Consider the following 24,649-nt stretch of genomic DNA (forward strand, 5'->3'; position numbering starts at 1 on the left):
CAGGATACAGCAGGGACACAGAGGGAGCACAGCATAGGTCAGCACACAGGGAAACAGGAACTATGCAGAGCGAGGAAGAAGTGGACAGACAGGGATTATAAAGGAAGGTGCACCAATGAAAGAGAGGGGAGGAGCAAAGAGAGAAGTGGGAGACGATAGAGATAGGTCAGGGAGAAGAGAGGAGGAGACAGAAGAGGCAGCCAGGGGGGTGACTAGTAGGGATTGGGAGGAGTCAGGATCGTGACGGAGCAGAGAAGAGGAGCCTGTGCGCGCGCAGTCTGTAAGTTGAGGGTGCGCGCGCACAGGCTGCGAGAGTGAGATGGCCTGCAGGGTACGGGAGGAGGAAGCAGAGGACGGACAGAGCCCAGAGGAGGAGCGTGTGCGCGCGCCCTGCGTGAGCGGAGGGGGCGCGCGCACCGGCCGCGTCACCAGGCGCTCGGAGAGACGCGCCGCGGGAACCCCGCTGAAGGGGGGCAGGGGAGCGGACAGGACCGCCAGGGATGGTGAGGTATTGGCCGTGGGTATAGCTGGTGTCTGGGAGCGGGGAGCGTCATTACAGGAGCTCAGGGACCGCACGGGTGCGCGAGGTCTGCGGGGTATGCGCTGAGGAAGTGGGAGAGAGGTAGAAGGAGCGGGACAGGAGTGGGAAAGGGTAGAAGGATTGACAGGAGATGGGACAGAGGGAGAGACAGAAGGGGAAGGAATCCCCTGAATCGTCACAACTCACCCGTTTAATTTATAAACACATTTTTTACATACTACACCATGAGGTTTTTTGCGCTGTTTCTCTTTTTGTTCTTGTATTAGTTATCGCTTTGTGGAGCCATCCCACGAGGACAGCAGCACCTACAGTACCTCCATACAACACAGGTTCTATTATCTACTTGTTTAATTAACACAGTACTCGAGTTTGCGTTTATACACTGTTAATCACTTTGCACAGGTTTGGCTATAATACTTTAGCACTTTCACATTTTTTTCTGAGCGCAGATCACCTTTTTCACTCTATTAACTTGATGAGCGTATGTCTTTTTTAAACCTCATGTAACGTGGAGAAGAGAGGCTATAACCGCAGTAGCTGGGAGATCATTGGGGAGTTTTCATCCCGCAATGGGGAAACAAGGGCTGAAGATGAATGATGTGATAATGATGGTAGCGATAGGTGTGTCCATTCACGCACATCATGGGCTGCCAAGCTCACACTTTATTGTCAAACGCACATTTTTTGACACACAGGGTTAGTAAAACCTAAATGCCAATAGCACAAAAACAGAGGAAACCCATATAGCGTAGTAGGTTTTATTATGCTGAAATCACCCCACAACTGCAGAACTACTTACAAAATTAGAGGCCTGGTAACAAAAGAGGGCAAACATCTTGCAGAAAGGAATGAAGACACGGACGCCGGTATCCTCGCTCGTTGGCGGTTATTCACTGGGAAAGTCCTCCAAGTCCCCACCCTGCTCTGGCTGCTGCCAAAACACCAACCCTATGCGTTTCGCAGTAACAAGCACCACTTCATCAGGTGTGGGCAACTTGTAATCCAATGAACACGTTTATAAAGTCCCACCAAGTTCAATCAGGTGGGTAAAAATGGTAACGAGGCCCTAGAATTCACATAAATAATGCAAAACCTCCCTCTGGTGTGTTGAGAGAATGCCTCCGGGAGGGATTCCTACCCCAGCTTCTGTGAGACACCTTCATCACATCAGAGGCAGGTTTCCTTAACTAACATCGTTCCCCAGATGCTCCGCTTATGGTTCTGCGGACACTGCTTCATACTGCTCTGCCATGCCCCAAAGGGCCATTTTTACAAAGCGGTGTAAATCCATAAGGCACCGTCCAGGCATCACAAAACGGTTCTGTACTTCTTAGCACCGTTTAGTAAACATGAGCCTTTGCTGAGCTGGGCTATGTTGCACGGCTCAGCAGGCCTCCTCGTGCTCCGCTGGGTTCCTAGTTGCTCTTTATTGCTCTGCGTTTGTCCGTGCTGCTCTGTAGTGCTCCTGGGAGTGTCTCAATCTCCGTCTCAGTTCAGGGCGTTCATCATCTCAAGCGCCTGCTTCAGCTCTTCAGAGAAAGGTTTATTAGATAAGACAGAGGCAGCCCTAACTTTCTCCCCTAAACCCCCCCACCCCCTTCCCATCAACCCCCCCCCCAACGCACACACCCCCACCACCACTCCCACCACCTCCTCCACTGTACCGCCCAGACACACCACCGCAGCCCCACCCCCAACGCACCTCTGTATAACTGCTCCCCTCACCTGTTAGCAGGACTCTGAGTTTCGTGGCAGACACAGTGACAGTAACAGGTTTGGAGTGGCCGGTATCTGTCACACTCAGATGAAGGTGCACAAGTGGCTCATTCACTCGCTCCAGCAAACTGGAGCTAAGCGTGTGATCTACACGCCAGCTCAGACAGGACATGCGTGTCACTGCGGGGACAGAGGGGCACATGGAGGCGTCAAACTAGTTATACACAATCAGGACAGAGGGACACACAGCTCCTACAGAGATGTCACTGCAGACACGGAGAGGCACCTGGCAGTGTCATAACCTTGACTCATACTAAAAAGGACACAAGGGACAGCAGGGACACCTGGCTGTACGCTGATGGGACACGCAGACAGGCGTATACTCACAGCGCAGGCTGCTCTCCCTTAGCTTCTCCTGCAGAGCGCTCTGCTTCTCTTCATAAGATCGGCAAAGAGATGCAGCGTGTTCTGGAGTAAAGACAAAACACAAACAGTAAGGGCTGGGACCCGCTGCGCTCGGTGGCGCGGGCGGCTGCACGGGCTTTCCCCACCAGCAGGGGAATCCTCCCGAGCCGGTCCCGGTCCCCCCTGGCTGCACAGCGCACTACACGCTGTGACGCGTCAGCCGCTAGGGGATACAAGAGAATTGTAATCCCTAGCTTCGACGCGTCACGTGGTGTGGCTGTGAGCCAATGAGGAGGGGAGGCTTCGGGAGGAGGGGAGGCTTCGGGAGGAGGGGAGGAGTGTGGAGTGCCTGCCTCTGTCTGTGTGTGTGTGTGTGTGTGTGTGAGAGAGTGCCTGCGTGTGTGTATGAGTGCCTGCGTGTGTGTATGAGTGTGTGTGTGTGTTGCTTGTGATTACTTCAATCAGCAGCTCCAGCCCGAGCCCGTGGAGGGAGGGAGGGGGGGGGGGGAGAGTAGCGGGTCCCTCCGCTCAAGCCACGCCCCCCCTCCCGCTCAAGCCTCCCACTCCCGCCCACCTCCCGCTCCGGCTCCCTACAGACCGCATATCGCGGTCTGTGTATGTCAGCGCCCCACCTATCTGCAGTGCGGGAGCGCTGACGGAGGGAGCGGGACCTTAGCCTAAGTCTATACTAACGATTGCACAGTGGCGAGAAAAAGATTGTGAACCCCAATGATAATTACGGAAATTCCATAGTTTTTCTATGATAACCTTCTTGAATCAAAATCATTTTTTTCTTAAATATCCAATGGGTCCATATTAACCAATTCCATGTCTTTTGAAACAAAATGATGTATGAATTAGACAAATAATGAGTAATTAAGAGTCGGGTATGTGCAAAAGTAAGTGAAATCCTGGTGTTATCAGCTAAATTAAAGGGGGATAATTTTAAATCAGGTGTTAAAATAATTAGGTAGATCTTCAGGTGTGAGTTTGGGAGTCCCCCCCCCCCCCCCCTATATAAAGATCAGACACTTTGCGAGTTTGGTCTTCACCATACAGATGTGTCGAAATATGTCACGTCACAATCTAAATAAATCTCTGAAGACCTAAGAAAAACAGTTATTGATGCACATCAGTCTAGAAAGGGTTACAAAACTATTTGGGGCTCCGCCAATCCACTGTCAGACAGATGGAGAAAGTTCAAGACGACAGTCACTCTACCCAAGAGCGGTCATCTTACCAAAATCTCTCCAAAAACAAACTGGCAAATCATCCAGGAAATCACAAATAACCCCAGAGTAACATCCAAGGATCTGCAGGCCACTCTCGCCTTTGCTAATGTGAGTGTTCAGGACTCAACTATCAGAAAAAGACTGAACAAGAAATGTGTTCATGGAAGGTTAGCCAGGAGGAAACCACTGATCTCTAAAATGAACATTGCTGCCCATCTGATATTCGCCAAAGATAATCCACAAAACTTCTGAAACAATGGTCTCTGGACAGATTAGTCCAAGGTAGATTTTTTTTGGCCTCAATAAGATACATTGTTTGGCGAAAACCAAACACTGCGTTCGAACAGAAGAACCGTCAAGCATGGTGGTGGGAGTGTGATGGTTTGGGGCTGCTTTTCTGCCTCAGGACCTGGACGGCTTGCCATCATTGACACAACCATGAATTCTGCATTGGATCAGAACATTCTAGAGGAGAATGTCAGGCCATCCGCCCGTGAGCTGAAGTGATAGTGGGTCATGCAGCAATACAATGATCCTAAACATACAAGCAGATCTACAAAAGAATGGCTAAAGAAGAAGAAATGCCGTGTTTTAGAATGGCCTAGTCAAAGTCTGGACCTAAACCCCATTTTCAGTAAGGAAGATTGGGTCAAAATTCCTCAAAACCGATGTGAGAGACTGACCGGCAGTTACAGGATGGTTAGTTCAAGTCATTGCTGCTCAAGGGGGCGCCACCAGGTACTGAATCTAAAGGGTCCCATAATTTTTCACACATGGATATTATCATGTTTTTGTGTGTTCAGGTTATCTTGATGTATTATTAGGACTTCGATTAAGATCTGTTAACATTTTAGGTTTGAAATACCGTATTGCCCGATTATAGGGCGACCCCAAAAAGCTGGAAAGCAAACAGTTTATACACACACACACGCGTTTGTTTGAGCTTCCTGCCACAAGCAACATGGCTGATCCAGGCCCCCAAGGTGGAGCTTCCTCATTTTTATCCTTCTACCTCATACACCCGACTGCCGATTGGCTCGCAAAGGGGGCGAGTCCAATTATAAGGCGAGCATGTACTTTTCAACAACTTTATTATAAAACAAAAACATCGCCTTATAATCGGGCAAGACCAATATGTGCAAATCCTAAGGGGTTCACAAACCTTTTCTGAATGTATTTATTGTGTGAGGATGGGGTTATGAAGGGGTTAACTACCAAGGTTTTACTTGGGAGCCCTGCGATACAGAATACAGCCCGTCTCTCACAGAGGCTGAGAGGAGGCCGTTTTCTGGGAGCCCTGAGAGACAGAATACAGCCAATCTCTCTCAGAGGCTGAGAGGAGGCCGTTTTCTGGGAGCCCTGCGATACAGAATACAGCCCGTCTCTCACAGAGGCTGAGAGGAGGCCGTTTTCTGGGAGCCCTGAGAGACAGAATACAGCCAATCTCTCACAGAGGCTGAGAGGAGGCCGTTTTCTGGGAGCCCTGAGACACAGAATACAGCCCGTGTCTCACAGAGGCTGAGAGGAGGCCGTTTTCTGGGAGCCCTGAGAGACAGAATACAGCCAATCTCTCACAGAGGCTGAGAGGAGGCCGTTTTCTGGGAGCCCTGAGACACAGAATACAGCCCGTCTCTCACAGAGGCTGAGAGGAGGCCGTTTTCTGGGAGCCCTGAGACACAGAATACAGCCCGTCTCTCACAGAGGCTGAGAGGAGGCCGTTTTCTGGGAGCCCTGAGACACAGAATACAGTCCGTGTCTCACAACCCTCTGTTTATCATTCAACCAGTTTTCAATCCAGGTGCAAATATTTTTACCGAGTCTGATTTGCTTTATTTTGTACACTAACCTCTGGGGTGGAACCGTATCAAAAGCCTTTGCAAAATCTAAGTAGACCACATCAACTGCATTACCCTGGTCTAAATTCCTACTTACCTCCTCAAAGAAACTAATGAGAGTAGTTTGGCAAGACCTATCCTTCATAGATCCATGCTGACTATTACTAATAATTATGTTATCCATTAGGTGTGTGACGGTCATAGGTAGCTGGCCTTCATTAATAAAGGTGAAGCCTGGCCGTTTGCCTCTAAAGACCGTGGGTAATGTGTCAAGAGTGTTAGCTCTTGGGTCCAGTAAGGTAAAACCATGTATTTTCTGTCCCCATGTTCCCATATACGGTCCCCTGCAGGGTTGTGGGATAGGAATGCCAAGTAGGGTTGTGATTTCCCCCAGGAGATAGCTGTAGGAAAGTGACTTTGGGAGCAGGGCAGCAGGGGTGATTATTAGAGAACCCCTATAGTCACCCCCATGTGTATTTGGGCAGGAATCCACTGTCCAAAATGTATTAAAGGGATTTTTTTGTGTTTTCCCCTTTCCGGGCATGCAATCGAGCAGTGATTTCTGGTGCATGAGTTTTAAGGGGGATTCTGCGGAGAAAGTGGTGTCAGAATGTGCGCACCAGGGCGGGGACCAGAGTTACCGGTTCCCAATAAATGTATCCGACAATCAGGCATGATTTTCGGATACATGTATGCACATTGTCCCGGCCCTTAAAAACGTAACCGCGACTAACCACTAGAGTGCCCTACTTCAGTACAGCCGGGATGTAAAGTGAGCCACGGTAAAATGTATTGTAAATATCCTTAGAAAAGAGGGTCCCTGGTTTAGGGGTACCCCAGGTACCGTTATGGCACCCAGCAAACTGTATAGGTTTGTAGGTACACGTCCATACATAAGGATCGGGGGACTTTGGATGTCCAGTGTAAGTCTATGGGAAATCTATGTGTTGGGACCAAGTTGCATTGCCAGCAGCAATACAATGTGAAAATAAAAGTACTGTTTTTCTCTTTTAAGTTTCCCGGTGCCCTAGAAACTCCAGATTTTGGGAGTGTAAGTTTTAGGTGGGATATTTGGGCGAAACCGTATTTGTTTTGTTTGCAGGAGTTCGTGGGGCCGAGTGACTGGTAGCCCCCCGATTCTCCCCGGCGGCCAGGCAATACTTGTGGGTACACAAGTGAGCCCAGACTCCTGGTTTTTCGAGCCCAGGTATCTCAGACTAACTCCCCTCACATATGTAAGGTTCCCCAAGGTTTATTCTTTATTAAAGTATGGTTTATAGGGTGTTATACTGTATTTTTAAATTCAGCCTAAGCATTTACATAGGAGCCACGATGTCTGTATAGCCCTCTGAGCTCAAAGGAGGACCAGGATATTCAGATGTCCCCTCCTATGACATCAGCAGCTAGATGAGCACTGCTCTGATTGGCTGGTGTGAAATGTTCCCACGCTCTGATTGGCCACTAGTCCCTGTTCCATGTTAGGCATAGGGGACAGTCTATGTAAGGGACTACCCAATCAGAAATCTCTCTCTCTCAGTCTTCAGACTCACAGGTAATCTTTGGAACTTGGTCCAGTGAGGTGCCGGTAGGGTTTCCCAGAGGCATTGAGGTGCCAGGGAGGCCTAGCCGAGGACCGGTTCTGAGGAACAATGTCGCTTGTTCCAGTGACGTGGAGTGAACAGGGTAAGCCCACGCAAGCGGGCGCCCTGCACCTAGGAAAGTGCACATACATATATACCCCCCTCACTCGGCCATCATGAATCACAGCAGCTGGCAAATGTCACGAAACTGGAATCAGCCGTCATCGCAGATTCCAGTTTCGTGCCATTTGCCAGCTGCTGCGATTCACGATGGGTGAGTGAGGGGGGTATATATGTATGTGCACTTTATTGGTATGCGTCAGCCCTCACCTTGATAAAGACTGCGTGGCAGTCGAAACATTGGATTCATTGCTGAATACATTTTCTGAACAGAAGACCGTGTGCTTGAATTACTGCCTTCCTCACATCATTCCTCTGGGACCTCTCAGGACAATCCCTTCCATCCGTGTGCACCGGCAGTTGATATATTTTTTGTATACAGAGGAAACATGTGCCAGACATCTACTTTATATAGCCCTGTGATGATATCACACTCTTGCCCTCTCACTTCTGGGTAGCCCTGCGATGATGTCACACTCCCGCTCTGTGTTGACATCACACTCCCACCCTCTCACCTCTGGGTAGCCCTGTGATTATGTCACATTCTTGCCCTCTCACCTCTGGGTAGCCCTGCGATGATGTCACACTCCCGATCTCTCACCTCTGGGTAGCCCTGCGATGATGTCACACTCCCACCTCTGGGTAGCCCTGTGATGTCCCACTCCTGCCCTGTGATGATGTCACACTCCCACCTCTGGGTAGCCCTGTGATGTCCCACTCCTGCCCTGTGATGATGTCGCACTCCTGCCCTGCGATGATGTCACACTCCCACCTCTGGGTAGCCCTGTGATGATATCACATTCTTGCCCTCTGACCTCTGGGTAGCCCTGTGATGATGTCACACTCCTGCCCTGTGATGATGTCACACTCCCGCCCTCTCACCTCTGGGCAGTCCCAGTTGTTGCAGTTCACTGGAGAGGCTGTCGCTGCTCACACTGTGTTTGGCCGCACTGGACACAATGAAGCTCAGAACAGCAACTGTAGCTTTAATATCACCGGACTCTGCAGGTACAGAGGTGGCAGTCACATGCGAGGGCTAGAAAACAAGCACCCCCTGGTACAGAGGACTGGAGCATGAGAGCGAGAAGAGGAGAGAGAGACAGACAGGAGAAAGATGGAGAGAGAGAGACAGACAGGAGAAAGATGGAGAGAGAGAGACTCAGAGAGAAACACGGGACAAAGACAGAGACGGTACAGAAAGTGAGAAAAGGGGGCCAGATAAAGAGATAGAGAGGGGAAAAGATAGACAGGAGAGAGAGAGCGCGCCATAAACCGTAGGAGTACTCACCAAACCGAGCATCTGATGTCAGCTTCAGGATCTTTTCATACTGTCCAGAAAGAAAGACTTTTTAAAACATCATATTCCAGCATAACACCCCCCCCCACCACCTCAGTTTAGCACTGCTCCCCCATCTCTTACGTCAATCGTCTCTCCCAGCTGTTCTTTCAGCACCTGAACGCAGATTAGCTTCAATTTAACCGAGGACTGAGGAAAGAGAGGGAGTGAGACTGAGGACTGTGAGGAGGAACTAGCGAGATACTAAGGATAGTGACTGTGAGAGGGAGAGAGACACAGAAACTTAGGGGAGAGGGAGAGGGAGAGGGAGAGGGAGAGGGAGAGAGAGAGAGAGAGAGAGAGAGAGAGAGAGAGAGAGAGAGAGAGAGAGAGAGAGAGAGAGAGAGAGAGAAAGAGAGAGAGACTGAGGATAGTGACTGTGAGAGGGAGAGAGATGGACTGAGGATCGTGAGGAGGAATTAGAGACTGACTGAGGATAGTGACTGTGAGAGGGAGAGACACACAGAAACTTAGGGGAGAGGCAGAGAGAGAGAGAGGCAGAGAGAGAGAGAGAGAGAGAGAGGCTGAGAGAGAGAGACTGAGGATAGTGACTGTGAGAGGGAGAGACGGACTGAGGATCGTGAGGAGGAATTAGAGACTGACTGAGGATAGTGACTGTGAGAGGGAGAGACACACAGAAACTTAGGGGAGAGGCAGAGAGAGAGAGAGGCTGAGAGAGAGAGACTGAGGATAGTGACTGTGAGGGAGAGAGAAACACAGAAATGTAGGGGAGAGGCAGAGAGAGAGAGAGGGAGACTGAGGAATGTGAGGAGGAACTAGGGTCCAGCTTAGGACAGTGACTGTGAGAGAGACACACTCAGAAACTTGGCAGAGAGAGAGACGGACTGAGGATAGTGAAGAGGAACTAGAGAGAGACTGAGGATAGTGACTGTGAGAGGGAGAGAGACACACTCAGAAATTAGGGGAGAGAGGCAGAGAGAAGCAGTAAGAGAGAGAGAGAGACAGAGAGAGACTGAGGAATGTGAGGAGGAAGATAGCCATTCAGACAGAGTAATATTGTGATAGGAGGAGAAAGGAGAGAGGAAAAATAAATCAATATATATACATACACACATTCTGATAAACTTGCTGATCCAAGTATAAAGTAAAAAGGAAAGGTTTACTCAACTATTCTGGCCAAGGTGCTGATTTCAGCCAAAACCCAGTCAGGGCAATCCAGATCTCCACAGAACCGGAACCTCTGGGAGGAGGGGGAAAGAGAAGGAAATGGATCAGGGAGAGAGGGGAGGGGAAGAGGGAACAGTGAGCGTGAGCAGCAGTGCAGAGAAGGAGGGTAGAAGAGAGAGGGGAGAGGGGAGGGAAAGAGAAAGATGGGAAGGGAGAGGAGAAAGAATTCAAGTGGACGGAGTGAGTGAGGGTGAAGGGAGAAAAGAGAAAGGAACCAATGGAATGTAAGGAGGGGAGAGTGAGGAGGTCAAAATATGTGTAAATATACTGCGCATGATCACAGAGCTATACATATATGTGCATGTGTATATGTTTGTGTAAACCAGGCACTCAGTCAGGTTGTGGTGGGTAACAACGTGACAAAAAAACCTCCATCCATTAAAGTCACTTCCAGGTCCCTATCCACTTAATTACGTGGAATACAGAGAACCTTTGCTGCTATGTCATAACCCTGACTCCTTGTCTGCAACTTAACCCCTAAATAACACGTGATAACAGGATGCATCGTGCAGTTTTGCGGTAATCTGGAGCACATGTCTCACTGCACATGTTCAGCCTGCAGTAATTAGGTATATATATATATATATATATATATATCCCATATATATATATATATCCCATATGTATGTATATCTTTATATAGCGCCCACAGTGCACTTACACTGGCGACACACTTTATTCGAGCTCGGCTAGTCCCACGAATTCGGGTATACCCGGGTGTATTGAGGTTTGTGACTGTTTTCTGCCCGAGTGCATTGAGTTATTTTCCAGGCAGGGATTGAAGCATTTTATTCCCGCTGGCTGCAATACTGCACAGTATATATATACTGCATTACAATTCATGAATTTATGCCATCTGGTAGACACGCGAAGCATTGCAGCCTATTAAATCCTAATCATTATCATATAACAGATCAGCCGCCCATCAGCCAGGCATGAACCCAGGCTGGGAAGGCAAATGCAACGGGGTTTGTCAGAGGTGAGGAGCGGCGCATTCCAGGTATCTGCCAGGTACATACCGGGTATTTGCTCGAATAAAGTGTGTCGCAGCAGTAGCATTTTACAAGAAAGACAATACAGGGAATAAGTGCAACGAGAAATATCAAACAATAGTAAAGCAGAGCTTACAATCTAAGTGGTATGTTGGGAGATTAGGCCGCGATGACAGAGCCTGCAGCACAAACAAAATACAGTAGCTGTATCGGGCCGGCCATAGTGCGTGCGACCGCACGGCAGAATTTTGAGCTGACAAATCACTTTCAGCCAATGAGGGCGAACCAGCCTGGTGACATCACGGCCACACCTCCCCATCAGAGGGCAGGGTTCGCTCGAGCGTCAGGCGCGCTCTTACACTATAAACAAAGCCTTACAGAGACAGCAGGTGAGGGAATAAGCGCAGCAGATGCCAGTGCTTGACCACAATGGTTGGTAGGAAAGGCTGTGAGTATGGGACAGTAGCCATGAGTGCAGGCTATTGAAATGCTTCATTTAAGAGGTGAGTTTTAAGGTTTTACTTAAAGGGGTGGAGAGAAAGGGCTCGGCGTATATGGAGTGTGAGGAAGTTTCACCGGTAACGAGCAGTGAGGAGAAAAGGGTTTAAGGTGTGAGAGATGAAGTGACTCTTTGTGGATATATATATATATATCTCCAGCCCTTAGTAATAAAGTGTGTGTGTATCATACATATATACATACACACACAGTCACTTCATATGGGAGGGTGATGATACTGTGTGTGTATATATGTGTGTGTGTGTATATATATATATATATATATATATATATATATATATATATATATTCTTCTCCTTCCATATGAAGTTACTCTGCGGAGATGTGTGTGAATATATATATAACCAGCCCTCTATAATTGTGTTTGTCTGTATATATATATATTACACAATCAATTGTGAGCACCGTCACATGTCTATATCCCCTTCTGTATACTGTATGTATTTCCCTGTATACTGTATGTATATATTTCTAGCTGTATGGGGGGAGTCGCACTATATACAGTATGTGTGTGTGTGTGTGTGTGTATATATATATATATATACACACACACACACACTGTACAAGGTTGCAGACCTGTCTAAGACATGCAAATGAGCACACAGTAATATTTCCATTTGATATAAATATATATATATATATTCACACACGGCGGTCTCTGTATACAGTATACAGTATACAGTGTGTGTACAGTATATTTGTAGCTGTATGGGGGAGCCGCGCAATATACAGTATGTGTATATATATCTATATATGGTGTATGCACACACTCACCATGTTAGCTGCAGCTGCTGCTTTTCCTGTCAGCTGATCAGCAGCCTCCTGTGTCACGTGATAGCAAAGGTTTTTTTTTCCCCTCTGAACTTTATTAACAAATACAAGGAGCGAGAGAGAGATTGGGAAAGGGGTTATGTGTTTGCAGGAGAAAGGAGAGGGGAAAGATGGGGGGGGTGGGGGAGAGGGAAAGATGGGGGGGTGGGGGAGGGGGAAAGATGGGGGGGTGGGGGAGGGGGAAAGATGGGGGGGTGGGGGAGGGGGAAAGATGGGGGGGTGGGGGAGGGGGAAAGATGGGGGGGTGGGGGAGGGGGAAAGATGGGGGGGTGGGGGAGGGGGAAAGATGGGGGGGTGGGGGAGGGGGAAAGATGGGGGGGTGGGGGAGGGGGAAAGATGGGGGGGTGGGGGAAAGATGGGGGAAAGATGGGGGGTGGGGAAAGATGGGGGGGTGGGGGAGGGGGAAAGATGGGGGGGTGGGGGAGGGGGAAAGATGGGGGGGTGGGGGAGGGGGAAAGATGGGGGGGTGGGGGAGGGGGAAAGATGGGGGGGTGGGGGAGGGGGAAAGATGGGGGAGGGGAGAAAGATGATGGGGGGGGGGGGAGAAAGATGATGAGGGGGGGAGAAAGATGATGGGGGGGGGAGAGAAAGATGGGGGGGGGGGGGAGAGAAAGATGGGGGGGGGGGGAGAGAAAGATGGGGGGGGGGGGAGAGAAAGATGGGGGGGGGGAGAAAGATGGGGGGGGGGGAGAAAGATGGGGGGGGGGGGGAGAAAGATGGGGGGGGGAGAAAGATGGGGGGGGGAGGAGAAAGGTGAGGGCGCGAGAGGGAGAGAGAGTTGGGGGCGCGAGAGGGGGAGAGAAAGGTGGGGGCGCGAGAGGGGGAGAGAATTGGAGGTGTGGGGGAACACAGATACGTGGTATACAGAGGGGGTAGGAGATCATGAGCAGAGATACGTGGTGTTCAGAGGGGATTGGGGACCATGAACAGAGATACGTGGTATACAGAGGGGGTAGGGGACCATGAGCAGAGATACATTGTATACAGAGGGGTAGAGGACCATGAGCAGAGATACGTGGTATAAAGAGGGGGTAGAGGACCATGAGCAGAGATACGTGGTGCACAGAGGTAGTAAGAGGCCTACTCAGATAATTGGGTTACTTGTCCTGAAAGTATTTCAAGATCAGACAGGAAAAATGTACGTTGCACCCAGGATAGCCAACTTAGCCCAATTAAAATGGGAGCCATTGTAGTTACATGAAACAAAACAACATATTGAGTTGTAAAGAATGTCAAGTTTGCAGAGGACAATTTGGGGTTCTGTCCCTTATACTATATCCCCATAACTAATAACTGTCTTTGTGACCATCAGGCTCAGGCAGGGTTTATTTGGAGAAAGTACACTCAGTTTTGTGTACATATATACCCAATTAACCGATCAGCCGCCTCAGCTCCCCGGACTTTTTTTATATATGTTGAGAAAGTCGCCCTGGAGCGCCGAAACGCGTAAGGGAGCGCTGTTCCGCTGCACGCAGTGACATCACGCCAGGACGTCGCCGCGCATGCGCACGGATACACCATCGAGTGCGGGACATGTTGCGACTGCCAGCAACAGCACATCAGTTTCTACTGGACTTTTGTGACGACATCATATGCCCCGGGGTTCATCCACGTGCTGCTGTCTGCCTACACCACTGACTGTGATTCAGGGTGTGGATTTCGGACGCAGAATTACCAGCTGGGCGGTGATTATGCTCACAATCGCTTGTTTTAATCTATCCGTGTGAGTGCAATTCTTCCCCCTTCCCCTTCCATCATTAAATGTACTTTTTTACGCGATGGGGCGTGCGCGCTCTCTTCTTTTCTTCCTCTAGGTGCTAACTGGATGTGGTTCATCCCTTTGAGAGCTGCCGAAGATCCCCATACTTCTACCCATCATCACATTAATCATTTACCATCTGAAGGACTGGGCTCTATACATTTTATTTTTATATATTTTTATATATACATTTTTTTTCCTTGTTTGCACGTACACCTCATTGTTCGTGTATTTATTCACTGTTTGCATATGTTCCCAATCAGGGTCATAATTTAAATTATTACACATTTTTTTTGTTATCACTTTAGCGCTACTATATATGTTCTTTTTTATATATATATATATATATATATATATATATATATATATATTTTTTTTTTTAAATTGTTTTTCATTTTTCGCTCTATATAATATCACGTCTTTTGGCGTTCTTGTTCTATTTAATACAATTTTATTATTTTTCTTTTTAACATGGTTTGGAATGCCTTGTTCTGCTTAGCCTAGCAAGCAGTATATGGACCAGAGGCTCGGCTCAGCCGACTTTTGGGGATATTTATACCCTACTACCTGTATTGTCCTTTTATGTTTTACTTTAGGGCACTTAATAAGGACTACTGTGACCTCTTAATGTGTTGCTATGTAATGATCTTGGAAAGAGGCCACTCTCACCCAACAAGCTCAGGAACACGCCAAAAAATGTCAGGTACTGACGCACACTGGGGACCGGGGAAGGATGACTGACCGGGGTTGCACAGAATTGGGGGGCTGTGGGGGCCTCCCAGTACAATCCATCACCACCAACCAGACTGTCGCAGGGATCCCAAGGAGGTGATTGAGGGGGGCTGTAGCAAAGTGGGGGCCAGAGAGCTTTCTATTACAGCTCCTTGCCAGAGGGGGCCTCAAGGGTGTAAGTAGGGGGGGTTGTACCGAAGTGGGAGGGCAGCGATAGTTTCTCATTACAGTCCATTATCACAGGAGACTCCAGTGGGGTGTCCAGGGGGGATTGTGCCAAAGTGGGGGGCAGAGAGTTTGCAATTACATATTGGGTAACCATCTTTCCAAGATCATTACCTAGCAACATGTTAGCAGGAACATTATCAGTTATTCTTACCTCCCGCACACCCTGCCCAATTCAAGTATACCTTTGCCACCGACAAAACGTGACGGCCCCTTCCCGCTACCCCCATATGCAGAGCCCTTCCAGGAATGATTCGCCAAGGTCGCACTAGTCCTGGTCTATCAGTCCTTGGGTGAGTGTCCGAATATGTAAGTACTCTCTCCAGAGGGTGTAAAAGTTCATTCGGAGCCCAAGCATCACTTAAATTAAATGTTTTAATATATATATACAAATACAGTGCTTAAAGTACAGAAAAAAGGATTATAAGAACATACAATTACAATAAATGCACAACAGTTTCTCAAAATAACAGGATAAAACAAAAGCAGAAAACCCTATAACATTACTGTACGTTACCAGATATCAGGATTTTCCCTCAGAGAGGTCAACGGCAAAGAACTGAGAAATCACATATTTGGTTCAAATACACCTTTGTTGAAATCTGCTTTTCATAAACCCTTGCTAAGCTTTAAGTACATTTTTCCCCATGGAAAACAGCATAAGCCCACCCTCTTTGTAAATCAGCTGTTAGATTGACAGTTTTACGACAAAGTAAAAAAACGCTATAAAAATTATGTTTAAACTTCTCAATATCTAAACGCCCTAATAAGTTTCCTTAACTAATACTTACACACGCGCGAGTCACAACAATACATTCAGGCGCTTGTGGCGAAAGTGACTAAGCATGGCCGTCTTACCCCTAAACCTGAGCGACAAATGAATATCTGTCCCCCAATACCTGCTAAACCTGACGTGTCTGTAATCATTATATGCCACTCGGGACCATGGATATATACATGTAATTCTTAATATATTCCGCAGATGACGTCACGTGATATTCTCATTTTTAATCAAGTCCTTCAATGAGGGCATAACCTGTTGGTCACCCCTCTCTGGAATGTACCAGTGATTATTCACAAACTGAGTTTGCTTTGAGGCTGGTAGAGTCAGCTCTGCTTAACGTTTATGACCCTCTAACCAACACGTGTCACTTCTAGTGGGCCACCCAGGATAGGCCCCCCCAATTAAGTTCTGTTTGAAGCGCAGCACCCACCCATGACAAACCTGGACCTGTCATAAACCCAATGCACTGTATTTTCAAACCCAAGTTGTACCTTTTTAACCTCTGAAGCACCAGATGGATTAAAATACATAATATCTAATGATATTATCTTGACACTGCCCATTTATCTTCCACATTTGTCATGGAACAAGTAAGCCCATTTCTGCTCTCTCTGATCCCCCCCTCCCCCCCCCCCCCTCTTTGCAGCTTCTGCTTGTCCGCTTCTTATTCCACCCTCCCCTCTGTCTTTGTTCCCAGATAGTCGGTCCCAAGACTATTCCCTTTACCCACATTGCTCCTCACTTCCTTTTCCACTTTGGAGACCGTGAGTACAGTACCCATCGCTGTTCCAACCCCATGGCAAGGCCAATTCTTTTCACCTGCCCTTAATTACGAAGCACCTATAGAGAAGCACTCTCACAACACCATTACATCCACAAGTGCCTTTATATTCTGCTCCTTTCCTAATAAAGTGAAGAAAATATAACAGGACTTGGTGTTCTTTGGAAAGGGGGCTGAGTTGAAGCTATCTGGGTTCATTCATACCCTAGACATGACCCTGGGTCCAGAATAACATTTTTCCCTGAAAAAACATCATCCCAATTTATACTTGGTAGATTAGTCCTCAGTTTATTAAAATCTGCCTTTCTAAAGTTTAAAGTCTTTGTTGAACCCAAGTAATATGTTTTTTTCATAATTTATTTCCAATGAGACCATGTTATGATCACTGTTACTCAAATGTTCCCGGACTTTAATATTTGTTTTTACTTGTACATTATTTGATATTACTAAATCTAGCATTGTGGCTTTAATATCACCACCAATATCTGTAGAGAATTTTGAGGAATTGTGTAAATTAGGCCACCAGATGGTGACAAATCCTTACTATACACAGTGCTGTGATATACTGTGACATACTATATACAGTGCTGTCATATACTGTGGTATACTATACAATGCTGTGATATACTGCGACATACTATATATAGTGTTGATACTGCGACATACTATATACAGTGCTGTGATATACTGCCACATACGACATAGTGCTGTGATATACTGCGACAGATATACATCCTGGGTACGCATACACATATGTAAACACTTTATGGGACTAAGTTGATAGAATCACTGTGTTGCTTGTATAAGGACCAGGTAAACTGCCGGCAATCAGCCATTTCTGGATAACTTCAGAGATCAGTGTGATGGATTATGGGAGTAGAATAATGTACGTTGTATTTCAGATAGTGTTTAATATACAATGTGTATATTTTAATGTGTGCTGTGAACTGGGTGTTTGTCTCAGAGTTGGCACACATGGGACTGGGTGTGTGTTGGGGCAGTGGATATTCACAGTTGAGTGCAAATAGCCGCACGGCTATTCGCACTCAGGAAATAAAATGGGAAAAAAATAAACATCCCAGCCAGGAATCGAACCCTGCTCCACTCTGTTAATGGCCTGGAGCATTACCATTGAGCTATAAGACTTTCGGATGCTTTTGTAGCGAATAAAGGCTTAGAAGCCTATTGACATTACAGTGTTCATAGCAGCTCGGTTATTCGCACTCAGTTAAGTTGAGTGCAAATAGCCGCACAGCTATTCGCACTCAGTAGGAAATGAAATGGAAAAAAAAGACAGAACACTCCCCTATTGACATTCTATACTCCCTGCATCTGTAATCAGCGCGGCTTTAGGCTGAGTCCCCAGTCAGCACTGTGGCACGCGCCCGGCGGGGGGGCAGCGCATGCACAGCGCTAGACTGCGAGGAGAGAGAACGTTTGCGACGGGAGGGGGCGTGGCGGTAGGTTTGCGGGGGCGTGGCCATGATGTCCCGCGGCTGGTTCACCCTCATTGGCTGAACCACCGGCGGGGGCGTGGCCACGCCTCCGTCGCAAATGCCAATCTCAAACTCCCCTGCCTGCCTGAAAACCTGTCGCGCACCGCTGGGGAAAAGTGCGCGACAAGGTAGGGACTGGGACCGGAGGAACTGGGGAGGCGGGGCTTGATCGCACAGACATGCGCTGTAGTAGTTAGTGGGACCGCAGCCTTAGGAGCCGCTTCCGCATGCGTGCGGAGGCGTGTGGAAATGCAGGCGACAGGCAAGTTTAAATATAAGCGCTGAGGGGAGTGGAGGAGCGGTCACGTGACAGCAAACATCCAATGGGGATGAGGGACTAGCCCCGCCTCCCGCCCCACCTCCGCCACACCTTCGGCCCACCCCCAAAGCACGCTCACTGCCTCACCTGTCAGGCCACAAAAAAGCACCAGCTTCTGCAGGCGAGGCAGAGCAGGAGCGCGGCCCGAGGCACCATGCCCGAGTCCTTGGGCACCCGTGCTGAGGCGCGCTGCTGCTCGGCACTGAGCCCCTGCAGCCGCAATGAGAGCGGCTTTAGCAGGGGCTCGCGCACGCTTCCGCACGCCTGCGGAAGCGTCTTAAGAAATCTTTATTTTCTTAGCTTACCGGTGCGCAGGGACGGTCACATGAGCGGTTCGCCCAATGAGGGCGAACCAGCTCCGTGACGTCATTGCCCCCCCCCCAGACACGCCCACGGACGGCGCGCTCTCTAAGGCCAGGGAAAGCACCCGCTTTTGGGTCTCTGCCGAAATTATTGATTTAAAAATCTTTACAGCAGATAAGAGCATAGCTCTATTGTTTCACTGCTTCATTCCAAACGTTGCAATATCAGCCTCTAATCTATCCTATGGACCTCTGACTTGATACACCCAGTTAAAGAGGTGTTAGCCTTGCTTTTAGCAGGGCTGTCCAATAACAGTATACGCTCTCTCAAACCACAAACGGAATGTCTGCCCTATTTTAGCCTCTATGTGCCCCTGATCCCAATAAGGTAATAATATCACCTGGGAAATCAGCACACTGTGGAACTGTCCACCGCTACTATGGGTCTCTGCAGGAATCATTGATTTTAAGACACTACTCACAGCACACGAGTGCGGAGCTTCACTGTTTCATTGCTTCACTGCGAAGGGGCAGGGCTGCCTAACAACGCTATATAGTCCTTTTAAAAAACCGAACAGAACGTCTGCCCTATGCTACCCTCACTGTACCCCTGACTCTAATACACTGACAATATCATCGGGGAACTCAGCGTACTGCGGGACTGTCTCCTGCCACTGTCTTACCCAACTGTGATATAGCCCATCTACACATCCACCCCGCCTTCAGCAGGGGTTCCATGAGTATTCCCTGAAGAGACATAATCCAGTCGCAAAGTACCAAACTATTACAACGTGTGGGTACATACAAAACTATATATGATGGTGAAACACTTTAGCCACTAAAACTTGCCCACATAGTAAAGACACTGGCTAACAGTATCGGTACACGGGGTCTACCAGGGCTTACATCAAAGGGCGTGAGGAAAGGCACGGCAACTGTTGCTACAACAACATAACAATGACTGCACTTATAATAAACCACCAGGTTTGCTGATTAAACGCAGTAATACATATTGAACTAGATGCAGACACTGCAGGATTCACAAACTCACCTAGAATTGTGCCCGATATAATAGCGCAAACTCTATACTCCCCGACATCCAAGTATCTGTACACGGGGTCTACGGGACAAAAATCAAGGGGCGCGAGGGGTGACACGGCAAATGTTGCCATAACTGGTATAATAACAACTGCCCCCGCAATAAACTCCCAGAGTTTGAGACTGAGTGTAGCAATACACACCGAAGTGAACGCAGACACCTTAGAATTAACTAACAAACCTAGATTCTAGCTCTAAACTACAGCGCTTCTGTGTGTCCAGCGGTAATACTGTACACTGAGAAACATTTCCATAGGTATAGTGGACATTAACCCCATCACTGCTGAGACACAATAATCGTGACCAGAATCAGGTAGCTATATACCATCAGTGCATATCTGTATCTGCACTAGGGCGATACTTACCCAGCCAGTCACATTGGATAGTCAAGAATCCTCCATACACTGTTGGTATATGCACGGCGGATTCCAACCGTGCACTCACTCATGGGACCACATACTGCCAGTGGAAACATTAGAGCACAGAGGCATATAGCAATGAAGATCTAGGCATAGGGTGTGAAACATTTCAGCACCACTAGGTGTCACACTTGAGTGATCTACATCCACTTTAGGACACATACTGGTATACCTTAGATATATGCTAAACATCCAAGACATTACAGTGAATCAATACAAGCTACATATACTGTATATCTACATCTGCTGATGGGCCCAGAGTAGTTCCTCTGGACCTACCGTTGTGACACAATTAGTGTCTTTTAACATAGTAAATACTAGTTCTTTAATATTTGCTATTTTTATTACACCATCACTAATTTGATTAATAATTTTTTTTGTTAAACACAATTATTTATTTCCCCTGACCACATTTATTCTATAAAGGTCTGCGGTGCGCCTACAAAGGGATTCTTTCTGTGTACCTCTTTAGATACACTCGTCATCAGTTCATGATCCACTCCCTAGGCAGCACGCCTCAACCAACAAGGGGTTTGAGCGAGGTTCCTATCTATAGCTATCTGTGTCCCACTAACTACTACAGCGCACGTCTGTGCGACCAAGCCCCGCCTCCCCAGTTCCTCCGGTCCCAGTCCCTACCTTGTCACGCACCTTTCCCCAGCGGTGCGCGACAGGTTTTCAGGCAGGCAGGGGAGTTTGACATTGGCATTTGCGACGGAGGCGTGGCCACGCCCCCGCCGGCGGTTCAGCCAATGAGGGCGAACCAGCCGCGGGACGTCATGGCCACCCCCGCAAACCTACCGCCATGCCCCCTCCCGTCGCAAACGTTCTCTCTCCTCGCAGATCGCGGTCTAGCGCTGTGCATGCGCCGCCCCCCCCCGCCGGGCGCGTGCCACAATGCTGACTGGGGACTCAGCCTAAAGCCGCGCTGATTACAGATGCAGGGGGTATAGAATGTCAATAGGGGAGTGTTCTGTCTTTTTTTTTCCATTTGATTTCCTACTGAGTGCGAATAGCCGTGCGGCTATTTGCACTCAACTGTGAATATCCACTGCCGTGTGTTGGGGCTGGCACTCATGGGACTGGGTATATGTTGTGCTGGCACACATGGGACTGGCTGTGTGTTGGTGTTGGCACACATGGGACTGGCTGTGTGTTGGGGCTGGCACTCATGGGACTGGCTGTGTGTTGGTGCTGGCACTCATGGGACTGGCTGTGTGTTGGTGCTGGCACACATGGGACTGGCTGTGTGTTGGGGCTGGCACTCATGGGACTGGCTGTGTGTTGGTGCTGGCACTCATGGGACTGGCTGTGTGTTGGTGCTGGCACACATGGGACTGGCTGGCACACATGGGACTGGCTGTGTGTTGGGGCTGGCACTCATGGGACTGGCTGTGTGTTGGTGCTGGCACTCATGGGACTGGCTGTGTGTTGGTGCTGGCACACATGGGACTGGCTGTGTGCTGGGGCTGGCACACATGGGACTGGCTGTGTGTTGGTGCTGGCACACATGGGACTGGCTGTGTGTTGGTGCTGGCACACATGGGACTGGCTGGCACACATGGGACTGGCTGTGTGTTGGTGCTGGCACACATGGGACTGGCTGTGTGTTGGTGCTGGCACACATGGGACAGGCTGTGTGTTGGTGCTGGCACACATGGGACTGGCTGTGTGTTGGTGCTGGCACACATGGGACTGGCTGTGTGTTGGTGCTGGCACACATGGCACAGGCTGTGTGTTGGTGCTGGCACACATGGGACTGGCTGTGTGTTGGTGCTGGCACACATGGGACTGGCTGTGTGTTGGTGCTGGCACACATGGGACTGGCTGTGTGTTGGTGCTGGCACACCTGGGACTGGCTGTGTGTTGGTGCTGGCACACATGGGACTGGCTGTGTGTTGGTGCTGGCACACATGGGACTGGCTGTGTGTTGGTGCTGGCACACCTGGGACTGGCTGTGTGTTGGTGCTGGCACACATGGGACTGGCTGTGTGTTGGTGCTGGCACACATGGGACTGGCTGTGTGTTGGTGCTGGCACACATGGGACTGGCTGTGTGTTGGTGCTGGCACACATGGGACTGGCTGTGTGTTGGTGCTGGCACACATGGGACTGGCTGTGTGTTGGTGCTGGCACACATGGGACTGGCTGAGTGTTGGTGCTGGCACACATGGGACTGGCTGTGTGTTGGTGCTGGCACACATGGGACTGGCTGTGTGTTGGTGCTGGCACACATGGGACTGGCTGTGTGTTGGTGTTGGCACACATGGGACTGGCTGTGTGTTGGTGCTGGCACACATGGGACTGGCTGAGTGTTGGTGCTGGCACACATGGGACTGGCTGTGTGTTGGTGTTGGCACACATGGGACTGGCTGTGTGTTGGTGCTGGCACACATGGGACTGGCTGTGTGTTGGTGCTGGCACACATGGGACTGGCTGTGTGTTGGTGTTGGCACACATGGGACTGGCTGTGTGTTGGTGCTGGCACACATGGGACTGGCTGTGTGTTGGTGCTGGCACACATGGGACAGGCTGTGTGTTGGTGCTGGCACACATGGGACTGGCTGTGTGTTGGTGCTGGCACACATGGGACTGGCTGTGTGTTGGTGCTGGCACACATGGGACAGGCTGTGTGTTGGTGCTGGCACACATGGGACTGGCTGTGTGTTGGTGCTGGCACACCTGGGACTGGCTGTGTGTTGGTGCTGGCACACATGGGACTGGCTGTGTGTTGGTGCTGGCACACCTGGGACTGGCTGTGTGTTGGTGCTGGCACACATGGGACTGGCTGTGTGTTGGTGCTGGCACACATGGGACTGGCTGTGTGTTGGTGCTGGCACACATGGGACAGGCTGTGTGTTGGTGCTGGCACACATGGGACTGGCTGTGTGTTGGTGCTGGCACACATGGGACTGGCTGTGTGTTGGTGCTGGCACACATGGGACTGGCTGTGTGTTGGTGCTGGCACACATGGGACTGGCTGAGTGTTGGTGCTGGCACACATGGGACTGGCTGTGTGTTGGTGCTGGCACACATGGGACTGGCTGTGTGTTGGTGCTGGCACACATGGGACTGGCTGTGTGTTGGTGCTGGCACACATGGGACTGGCTGTGTGTTGGTGCTGGCACACATGGGACTGGCTGTGTGTTGGTGCTGGCACACATGGGACTGGCTGTGTGTTGGTGCTGGCACACATGGGACTGGCTGTGTGTTGGTGCTGGCACACATGGGACTGGCTGAGTGTTGGTGCTGGCACACATGGGACTGGCTGTGTGTTGGTGCTGGCACACATGGGACTGGCTGTGTGTTGGTGCTGGCACACATGGGACTGGCTGTGTGTTGGTGCTGGCACACATGGGACTGGCTGTGTGTTGGTGCTGGCACACATGGGACTGGCTGTGTGTTGGTGTTGGCACACATGGGACTGGCTGTGTGTTGGTGCTGGCACACATGGGACTGGCTGAGTGTTGGTGCTGGCACACATGGGACTGGCTGTGTGTTGGTGCTGGCACACATGGGACTGGCTGTGTGTTGGTGCTGGCACACATGGGACTGGCTGTGTGTTGGTGCTGGCACACATGGGACTGGCTGTGTGTTGGTACTGGCACACATGGGACTGGTTGTGTGTTGGTGCTGGCACACATGGGACTGGCTGTGTGTTGGTGCTGGCACACATGGGACTGGCTGTGTGTTGGTGTTGGCACACATGGGACTGGCTGTGTGTTGGTGCTGGCACACATGGGACTGGCTGAGTGTTGGTGCTGGCACACATGGGACTGGCTGTGTGTTGGTGCTGGCACACATGGGACTGGCTGTGTGTTGGTGCTGGCACACATGGGACTGGCTGTGTGTTGGTGCTGGCACACATGGGACTGGCTGTGTGTTGGTGTTGGCACACATGGGACTGGCTGTGTGTTGGTGCTGGCACACATGGGACTGGCTGAGTGTTGGTGCTGGCACACATGGGACTGGCTGTGTGTTGGTGCTGGCACACATGGGACTGGCTGTGTGTTGGTGCTGGCACACATGGGACTGGCTGTGTGTTGGTGCTGGCACACATGGGACTGGCTGTGTGTTGGTGTTGGCACACATGGGACTGGCTGTGTGTTGGTGCTGGCACACATGGGACTGGCTGTGTGTTGGTGCTGGCACACATGGGACTGGCTGTGTGTTGGTGCTGGCACACATGGGACTGGCTGTGTGTTGGTGTTGGCACACATGGGACTGGCTGTGTGTTGGTGCTGGCACACATGGGACTGGCTGAGTGTTGGTGCTGGCACACATGGGACTGGCTGTGTGTTGGTGCTGGCACACATGGGACTGGCTGTGTGTTGGTGCTGGCACACATGGGACTGGCTGTGTGTTGGTGCTGGCACACATGGGACTGGCTGTGTGTTGGTGTTGGCACACATGGGACTGGCTGTGTGTTGGTGCTGGCAC

At 49.8% G+C, this 24,649-nt stretch overlaps 1 protein-coding gene across 1 annotated transcript; it reads right to left on the bottom strand.

Annotated features, from left to right (window-relative positions):
• Positions 1-1,285: 1,285 nt before the first annotated feature.
• Positions 1,286-12,314, bottom strand: COMMD4 (COMM domain containing 4). Its single transcript, XM_075575909.1, has 8 exons — positions 12,239-12,314; positions 9,895-9,966; positions 8,850-8,915; positions 8,718-8,757; positions 8,312-8,431; positions 2,645-2,725; positions 2,267-2,437; positions 1,286-2,070 (listed from the first exon to the last, which is right to left on the bottom strand). Exons 1-8 carry the CDS (start codon positions 12,239-12,241, stop codon positions 2,030-2,032), a joined length of 594 nt encoding a protein of 197 aa, XP_075432024.1. The 5' UTR covers positions 12,242-12,314; the 3' UTR covers positions 1,286-2,029.
• Between the last annotated feature and the right edge of the window lie 12,335 nt (positions 12,315-24,649).

This window comes from Ascaphus truei, chromosome 18 (assembly GCF_040206685.1).
Source record: "Ascaphus truei isolate aAscTru1 chromosome 18, aAscTru1.hap1, whole genome shotgun sequence".
Classification (NCBI taxonomy): Eukaryota; Metazoa; Chordata; class Amphibia; order Anura; family Ascaphidae; genus Ascaphus; species Ascaphus truei.

Excerpts from the sequence above, each read along its gene's own strand:
- COMMD4 (XM_075575909.1), bottom strand. Across the intron at positions 8,916-9,894 it reads TCAGCACCTTGGCCAGAATA|TCCTCGGTTAAATTGAAGCT; the intron begins GTTGAGTAAACC and ends CTCTTTCCTCAG. Across the intron at positions 8,432-8,717 it reads GACATCAGATGCTCGGTTTG|AGTCCGGTGATATTAAAGCT; the intron begins GTGAGTACTCCT and ends CTGTACCTGCAG.